Genomic DNA, 9,984 nt, shown 5'->3' with positions numbered 1-9,984 from the left:
TGTTATTAACCATCAATTTGTATAACCTAGAAGAAATAAAATCACCTGTTAAGGTCTCAACTTGTCTTGTTAAGATATTCACATTGTAAATCCATGTTTTGAAGAAGAAAAAAAGACTATATTGAAGTTGTTAGAAATATAATTCTTGTCAATCAAACTATATGGTCTCTAGGGGGCTGATATGGTCTGAACCTTTGTGTCCTCCCCAAATTCATAATGTTGAGACATTAATCCCCAATATGATGCATTTGGAGGTGGGGCCTTTCGTAGATAATTGGAGTTCTATTTGGTTATGAGAGTGACGCCTTCATGATGAGATTAATGCTCTCTTTTGAAGGGATGAAGAGCCATGGGTCTCTCTCCTGCCATAGTGTTAGCCAGGAAGAGGGCCCTCCTTTAGAACAGATCTCTGAATTCAAGATTTCAGAACTGTGAGAAATATTTGTTGTTTAAGCCACCCAGTCTATGGTATTCTGTTAGAACAATTCAAGCAGACTAGGACAGAGTCGGCTATTCAGTCTAATATACTCCACATAAATATTAGAAATTCTAGCTTTTTCCAGCCATTGCTGGGATTAGAGAACTCAGAATGGTGCTCCCGAGAGCCTCATGGACTCACTCCCTGGGGTAGAGCAGCTTGTTCAGGATGTCACGGTGTGCAGCAATATCCTTGTGAGGAAAATATTTACAAAGAGTTCTGCCAGTGTCTATACTTGAAAGCAGCTTCTCTCAGATTTAAGAAGTATCAGCATATGTGAAGTCAAATCTCAACAGACTCTGAAAGACTAGTGCCTCTTAGTCATTCAGTTTTCTCCCACTTAACACGAATTTAAAAAATGAAAAAAAATCAGTGTACCCATAAATCAGAGACTTCGTGATAGGCAACCATGTTCTTATCGTTTCGTATTTGAATAAGATTAGTATTTTGCCTGTGCTCAGTCACGTCTGACCCTTTGCACCCCTATGGACTGTAGCCCGCCAGGCTCCTCTGTCCATGGGATTCTCCAGCAAGAATACTGGAGTGGGTTGCCATTTCCTTCTCCAGGGATCTTCCCGACCCAGTGATCAAACCTGCATCTCTTACATATCCTGAGTTGGCAGGTGGGTTCTTTACCACTAGCTCTGCCTGGGAAGGATTTGCCTAATCATGTTTATTATTATTTTGAAATTTCCCAGTAATTTTTGGTAATGACATTATCTTACAATACCAACACCTTCCTATTTTTGAAAACTATCACATAGCAATTTTCCACCTAGAGACCACACATGAAACCTAAAATCTCTAGACTGGACAAGTCTCAAAGTACTTTATCCAAAGCTACTTTCCAATCCCTTTCTCCACTCATTCCCTGTCTCTCCCACCAGGCTCTTTCAGTTCTGTCCAGTCCCTGAATTCTTCTACTCTCCATTCCCTGTATGTTGCTGCTATCTCCAGGTATTTATTCAGACTGTATCCTAAAATGCTTTCCTCAAGATCAATTAATCTTTCAAGGTCAGTTAGGTAAACAGCCTTTCCCTGACCATTCTCACTTGAGAATTGCATGCCCCAAATATTTTTTAATCCCCTTTAGGATACAAAAATGAAAGTTTCTTGTAGAGTTGTTTATTGGTATACTCGTCTTTTAAAATTATTTTATATTTGTGAAGATAATAAAAGATACAAGTTTTTGTTCTCAATTTTAAAAATGGAATAATTAGGAAGAAATAAAATCAAGGGATGGATATCTTTTTTCTTTGTCTCCCTAAAGAGATAATGAGCCAATATTTTCCTCGGAAGAGAAGGCATAGGAAGTAGAGAATTGGGAGGAGAGGAAACTGTGAGCCAATCTAGCCAGTTACCTGGCATTCTCTTTGGGACCTGGTAGTGGAAATATTTTCTGGGTCTATTTTGGAATATAGAGAGTTGCCTACAGAGTTGTGTGCTAACATTCCCACCTGTTTTCTAGCAATACAGTTTTTATTTGTCCATGTGAGTAAATAAGTTAACATGCTATTAGCAATGTATGCCTTTTACATTTCCAGTGTTCTGCACACTTTCTATGGAGAAGGCCTGATATGTATGTATGTATTTGAAGCACTAAATTCCACTTCTATTTCAAGGCAAACATTGAAAAGTTAGTTTTCAAGATCTTTTAAAAATATTTGTCATTTCATGGAAATACTTCCTAAATAAAGTATGCAGAATTGATCCAATTTGGGGTTTAACTTTGGAAGATTGGTTTGGAAAGCTTTTCTGTGTCAAGTCACCATTTCTTGAATGCTTGTGATGCCCAAGGGATTGAGCCAGGGGCTTCTGATCTACTTTGTCACTTGATCTCACTGCACCCTATGAGTTCTAGTTTTAATTTACTAGTAAGCAGACAGACTCAAGAGTCTGCTGCTTGTCCAAGGTAATGTATCAGAGTGTGGGTTAGAACACAAGACAGTTGGATTACCCAAAAAACGTGTTCTCACTTTCATCCATATATGTCATATCAAAATATGTACTGAGCAGAACGAAATTGATGTGCTGATTTCCTACTTCGTACTATATATTATATTAACTCATTCTAAATGATGGCTTCATTTTGAAGTTAATAGAACCTCCACGGTTAGACCAAATCTGAATGATGCAGAGAGGATGAAAAACAGACCCACCCTTTCTTGTAATTTTCTGTTGATACATGAATTTTGGGAGAGAAATTTTGAATAACTGTGGGAGGAAATCTCAAATCCATGTCAACAAACGAAACAGTAAAGTTAAGACTTATTTATTTGACTTGGAATGTGTATAGTTGAATATTACTAATTGTTATAGGTATCTAATCAGGAATCGTCTTGTTTTTAATACTTCTTAAATTTTTTCTCCAAGATAAGAAATTTTAGAGACTGGTAGAGTCGAAGTTTTCTCTTGTAAGATAATGTTCTTACAGTTCCATTTAATTTAAAAAATGTATTGCATATGAGTTAAATAAAATATATTAATTTTATCAATTTCTGTTTACATTTGCAATGTGGTTACTAGAAACATTAAAATTACATATGTGGCTCACATTATATTTGTATTGTACAATGCTGATCTAGACCAATTCTGTGAAAATTATAAAACAAGTTTGAAAGTTTCTGTTATGGCCTTTGTAGGAGAAAATAACCTTTTAGAAATTCCAAAAAAAATTTTTGGAATTAAAAATTTTTTATTAAATTTTAAAAATATTATTAAAAATTATTATTATTAAATAAATTTTTACATGTACTCACCTGGTTACCACTGGTAGGTGTATTCAGGCCTTTATAAGGGAAGCATGGATTTGAAGTGGTTTCTCACTGTTGCTCTTGTGATATAAAAGCGGTTATAACAAGACCTCCTAAGATATAGGGATGCTATGCAAGTTACACTCATAGTAAAAACAAACTTTTGTAATGTTAATTCAATTGGTTTGCTTTTCTCTAGAGCTTCATAGAAAGGACTTGTCTTTCTGCAGCGCCTTGGTTAGCTATTGTCCAAAAGCAAGGATGACAGACAGCAGAGAAGCCCTCACTCTGACCCCTGAGAGCTAAAGGAGATGTAGTCAGCGCTGGCACTCCTACCTGCCCTTCCTGCACCCTTCCTCACTGAGCTCCAAAGAGTCCTCGTGACCCCGTCCTGCTAGCTGCAGTTCCAGACCTACTGCAGAGGACTCTTGCCCCTAAGTGCTGGCAGGGACACAAGTTATAAATGAAAAGTCACATGAAACCTTTCACCTCGGGAAATTTTTGACTTCGGTAAAAATCTGGATCCTAGACACAGTACATGAATTGCATGATATTTGGAGTGAAAGAAGATTGGTGGTCAGACTGTACTGCATAAAGCATGTATTATAAACACACTACATTTGTTATTTTCAAATCGATTCTATTCATTTATACAACCCTTATGTTTTAGGTCTTAAAACTGGACTTATAATATGATGCCAAATATAATACAGCTCCCATTAAGAGATCCCATCTCTGTCACATTTCAAATCATACCATTTGAAAAATTAACAGCTATCCAGTCCTGGGTGTTCATTGGAAGGACTGATGTTGAAGCTGAAACTCCAACACTTTGGCCACCTGATGCGAAGAGCTGACTCATTTGAAAAGACCCTGATGCTGGGAAAGATTGAGGGCAGGAGAAGGGGATGACAGAGGATCAGATGGTTGGATGGCATCGCCGACTCAATGGACATGAGTTTATGTAAACTCCAGGAGTTGGTGATGGACAGGGAGGCCTGGCGTGCTGCGGTTGCTGGGATCACAAAGAGTTGAACACGGCTGAGTGACTGAAGTGAACTGAACTGAACTGAGTACATATGAAAACCTGATACAACATAGACTACAATGTGGATGCAAATTCTATTTCTTCACCAGTAACATAAGACTTCAACCTGACTTTATAAGATCCCTTATTAAAATCAAATTAAAATAAACATACACACATACCAAATGAGGGTTAAATTAAATAAAGCAGAGTTAAATGCAATGATGCCATCTTAAAGTCTAGAACTGCAATGGAGGGTTCTTCTTTTTTATTTAATAATATTCACTATGTTTAGCAGAATCAAAGTTTCCTTTTCTTATAAACTAGGATTTTTTTTTTTTTTACTAGTGTCCTGTAGATACTGCCTTTTATCTGTTATCTTATCGATTATTTTCTGCAACAATACATTGTACCTAAGTTATCTCACAGAGGGATTTCCTGGTGGCTCAGATGGTAAAGAATCTGCCTGCACTGCAGGAGACTCTAGTTCGATCCCTGAGTTGGGAAGATCCCCTGGAGAAGGGAATGGTTACCCACTCCAGTATTTTTGCCTGGAGAATTCCATGGACAGAAGAACCTGGTGGTCTACAGTCAGTGGAGTTGCAAAGAGTCCGACAAGATTGAGCAACTCACTTTTCCTCACAGGATAGCCTCTAGGTCAGTGGTAACTTACAGAAATGCAATGTTAAATATACATGTAACAACATTTTTAGTACTCCCTCTAACAATTTTTAAAACCAAATGATATTATTTTAATAATACATATTTAATCCAAAATACTATTGTTTTAACATAGTCAATATAAAATTATAGGGCAACTGTGCATTCTCTTTTCATACTGTTTGAAATCTGTGTATATCTCAATTTAGACTAACCATATTAAGAGGACTCTGTAGCTACATGTGGCTTAATGGCTAACCATAGATTTGAATTATAGCTCTTTATCTGCTGGAAAGAGGCTTTCTCTGAATCTCACAAACTAATGTAAAAACAGCTCCATCTGGGTAGGCAAAAATATCATGATAGGTAATGAATTTCATCCTATACTAGAATAGCAAGATTACACCTCCTATTAGTGATTACTTAAAACTTAGCTATGACAGACAATATTCTATAGAAAGTTTAAGGATCTTCTTCCCCTAAATTAAAGCATACGTGGTAGATAACTCACTTGCCCCCAGTATAGTCATGAGAATCATAAATCTTGATGGTGAAGATTTTTCTTGCCTCTAAAGATTATGAAAACTGCACTTGGTAGGAAATATGTGAGTGCTGTAACACGAACTAATGCATGAGCACAATAAGAAATTAGGATTTGGATTGCTTCCCACAGCACCTAGTAAGATCCATAAACCAATATCATTAACTCTCCTGTTAAGACATCCTGGAATCTCCAAACATCCTATCAGCCTTTTTGTGGTGAGATTTGCTTTGAAGTTCTTATTAGAAGTGATTGGTCATGACTGTGATAGCAGTGAGGGAGGCAGCTAGGTAGGAAGGTGAGAACGGAGAATTGGGACTGGGCATAAAACAGGCGGCAGTAAAGAACACAATGCCATTTTGAGACTTTCATTTGAATAGTAGCATTTCCTAAGTCCATTACTGTCAATTCAAAATTCAGTCAACTAAGTGACAATGTAAGCTTATATTTCTACCTTCCCAAATCTTCAAAGACAAATATTTGTCTTAATATCAAGAAAACAGGAGAAAGTGTATCTCTTCTTTTGATTTATTTTGAGGCTTTATTAAATTTTAAAAATTAGAAAAAATTTAATTAAAATTTATTGTTTTAAAATTTACCTTTTCTATTATCATAAGCAGAAATGAATTAGTGTTAAAAAGATAATTTTTAACTTTGCAAGATGTTTTCAATAATCATTTTAGGGCTGGACACAATAAATGATGCTGCAAAGAACTTCCAGTATAACTCCATAATTAGGAAACTATTTTATTGACAAATAAATGAGTCATAACCTACAAATTTAAGGAGCATCAACACCCATCATCTTCCTCTAAATTAATATTATGAAACAATTACACAGATCACAGAATAAGGAAACTAGAGATTAAATTATTTTAGGCTCTAAAGCAGTTTAATCATAAACATCTCACTTTTCATACCAGCCTTTCCACTTTATTGATTGCACATCTGAACCATAAAACGCCATCAATATCAGCTTTAATGTGGTTTTTCTCTTGAAGGGCTCACATTAAGCTGAGATAAAATATTTTCCATCATTATATTATGTTGGTTTGTGGATGCTATTAGTAAAAATATGACATAACATCATTCACAAAACAACTACACATGGAGCTTACTTCCAAAGCCTCAATTTCGAGGCCACAACATATGAATTTATGTTTTCTTTATCAATTGACAGCTCAAGGCTCATTAACATTTCCATCTCAATCAAGTTAAAAGATATTTACAGGCTTGAGATGCAAAAGAGCTCCAAAAGTAGATGAGGGATGCAAACTAAATGAATGAATCTCTAAATCTGCTAATCATTTCAAAATGAAGCATTTCAATAAAGAATAAGGAAAGCAGCAAAACAAACCAAAAGTTCATTGGATCCTATTACACAGCAACAGACTGAAAAGTCACTGAAAATTTAGCTTTGTGAAAAAAGCCCCAAACTCAGGACAGTTAAGATCCTAAGGGGTCTGAGAGGTAAATGCAGCATTTTGCATATTCTACTTGCTAAGATATCACAGAATATTAAGCACACAATAGGAAAAGTTTAATAAAACTCATCTGCAGCTTTAGAAAATATATTAACCTTATAAAATTATAAGACCAGGGTTTAAAACATTGGAAAGATTTTTTAACAATAATTATTTTAAGGCACTTAAAAAATTATAAGAGTACTTTTGAATCAGAAGAATATTATTAATGAACTTGAATAAGCATTTACCCTTAATAAATGGTAAGAAAGATACATTACAGGTAAAATATCCAATTCATTAATTGATATTTAAATCTATGTCATCTAAATTTAAATGGAACATATATATTTTTACCTTAACTCTAATCTATTTAAGATTACAAAGTAAAACAAAAAATCTATTTTCATTTTCTATTCTGAATTCTTTTATATAACAATTTATGTTTGAAATATCCAATTATAGTAATAGTCAAATAAAATTTATTAATATATTAATAACCCATTAATACTATAAATGGCCAATAAAGTATAGCTATATTTTCTTCTGATGTATTTATGGTATTACAATTTATTATTGGTAACAAAAATCATCTCTAGTACATGTGTTATAAGCATTTTAAATAAAAAAGAAATTGGATATGCAAATTCCATTACAATATTTCAATAATTCACTTCTGGAATTCATCCCACATGAACACAGGAACAACAGCATAACTGTATTTTACATATGGAAAATAAGTCCACCAGGAAATAGAATTGTGAAATATGTATATTAATACAAATTAAATACAGTACTCTAAAACATTGTATCCGGTTGGTAACATGACCAGACAGCCACAGATCTCTTGCAGCAATGTGCCATATGTTTTGAATGCTGAAGCTTGAAGGATTAGTTTGAAGTTTTCATCTTCTTTTTGCCACTTCCCCATCCACCACTGAGTTGTACAGGATTGTCACGGAATGATATACGTTCTTTCTTAGAAGATCTTGTATTTGCTATCATTGGTGCAAGGATTCCCTTAATTGAGCAACCTAGACAGTGATATTAAATGTACACATTCACTTAACTTGATCCAAGTAAAATTATATTTAAAACTAAGAAATATGTTTGCCAGTCACATTCATTTTAGAACTACATGATCTTTGAGTTTAAAAGAAAGTATAATGTTTCCTTTTTGTTTGCAATATAATATAATCAAAATTTAGTATAAATTATATTTAGGTTAAATGAAAGAAAATGATTTTAAAAGTTAATTAGATATAACAATTCCTTCTATCTACAATCCAAATATCCCTGGTATTTCAACACTATGAGATATATCTTCTAAGTTTCTAGTATATTTGCTTATGTTTTCATAATTTAAAATTTTGTAAATAATGAGTACGTTAAAAATTAGTTTTAGAAGTGGTCCTGTTGAATTAAGTACTTTTTCAGAAAAAAATAATGCTTGGCAAATTTTGGGGGAAAGTACATTAGATATAGACTCTAAAGATATACATGGGTTCTAGTCTGGCTGCATAAAACACAGCTTTGTGACTGGACAGGTCACAGCCTTTCTGAGTCTTGGTTTTATAAATGAGGAAATGATTATTCATTACAGGGCTGTTGTGAAGATGAACTTTCTGATTATACTGCGGAGGCGGTTAGACCTGGGAGAATGCTTTGTAAACAGGTGCTATAAAAGTAGAAGAAATGACGATTTACACTCAACAAGTTAGAACTTATCCAGAGAAAAGTAACAAAAATTGTGAGAGGTGCAAAGCACATAGTTGTTATAAGCATGGGATAGCATTTTAGAAATGTTTTACTCAGCAAGAACCCGAGATACCCTATCAAGAATACTAGTAAAGAATTATGATCATCTGCTTCACGTCTCCTGAGGATTAAGCAAGTGCACAAGGCTGTCTCTGGGGGGAAATGGCCTGAGAAGCCCAGAGTGAGGCATTCCAGAGCTCCCTCAGTCCTGGTTTGGGGCGAAGGTTCAAACCACGTGATTCTTCTTCATTATGATGCTTTTGTCTTTAAATAAGTTTAGAGGGCAATATTTCAATTTTTTTTCAATATTAGTTCTTCTCCAACTTAAATTTAAAATATCTTAAAATATATGTCCAAACAGAAAGATTTGAAAACATTAGACCATTTGTGGAATTTGGCCTGTGATTTCAGATTTGGTACAACATGAGGGATAAAATTGATTACAAAAGTCCACCTTATACTTAAGAGCTTTTTAAAAACAGAGTATTGCTTTTTTATTTTTAATCTTAGCATTGTGACAAGGAAAACAAACTCAAAAGTGTTAATGAGCCTCTGTAAAAGGAGCAAATTTTATTAGTTCACAAAGAAAGTCTTACTAAAAGGCAAGGGAAAAAAGGTTAAAAGCTATTGTCTTAGGAAACGATATTCTAGAAATGGAAAGGCTGACGCTTATGCCTATAGGCAGAAGTCTGTGATGGAGTTAGAAAGGACTGCAGTTTAAGGGGCCTTCACAGCTGCCCCTTGTGAAGATAATCTCAGCAGAGAGACAAAGGATAAATGCCAAGTGAAGTTGGCTTCTATGTGCCTGCCAGATTTAGCCCGCGTTAAACTGCCCCTGATAAATTAGTCAGTATCCTTTGTGAAGCTGCAAGAACTCTTTCAAGCAACAGGATGTTACTGCTGCACAAAAGCAAGAATTTCCTAATGATAAAATAGTGGCCTAAAAAATTAAGAAAGCATCCTAAAAGCTTGTCCTCTATTTGGTAGCTCCAAATTGGAAATATATGTATATATATTTTAACCAAATAACAGAATGGAACCTCCACTTTGGTTTATTTAAAACAGCAACAATAACAGTAACAGCAAATGACGTGCCCTAGCAGTAAAAATTCTTTAATGAATAAACTACTTGTTGGATAACAAGTATCTATTTATGAGAGCACATTAGTAAGGGAGAATGTTGGGGCTTGATGGAAGGTGTAGCATGCAGGATTGAGAAATGGGACATATTTAGAATTCAGGTATATTTATTTAAGATAAAAAATCGAGCTTGATAAAAGAGTAAGCATATTTCCACAAATGGC

General features: G+C 34.6%; 1 protein-coding gene across 2 annotated transcripts in view; it reads right to left on the bottom strand.

The window, feature by feature from the left end:
• Nucleotides 1-6,192: 6,192 nt before the first annotated feature.
• The window catches only part of LRRIQ1 (leucine rich repeats and IQ motif containing 1), a 210,896-nt gene continuing 207,104 nt past the window's right edge, over nt 6,193-9,984 (bottom strand). For both annotated transcript variants that reach the window (XM_070454293.1, XM_070454294.1), the window contains one exon: nt 6,193-7,956. In XM_070454293.1, coding sequence (XP_070310394.1) covers nt 7,814-7,956 — 143 coding nt within the window. In that variant the 3' untranslated portion in view covers nt 6,193-7,813. The remainder of the gene's footprint in view (nt 7,957-9,984) is intronic.

Source organism: Odocoileus virginianus, chromosome 24 (assembly GCF_023699985.2).
Source record: "Odocoileus virginianus isolate 20LAN1187 ecotype Illinois chromosome 24, Ovbor_1.2, whole genome shotgun sequence".
NCBI lineage: Eukaryota > Metazoa > Chordata > Mammalia > Artiodactyla > Cervidae > Odocoileus > Odocoileus virginianus.
This window is presented reverse-complemented; position numbering and strand designations above follow the sequence as displayed.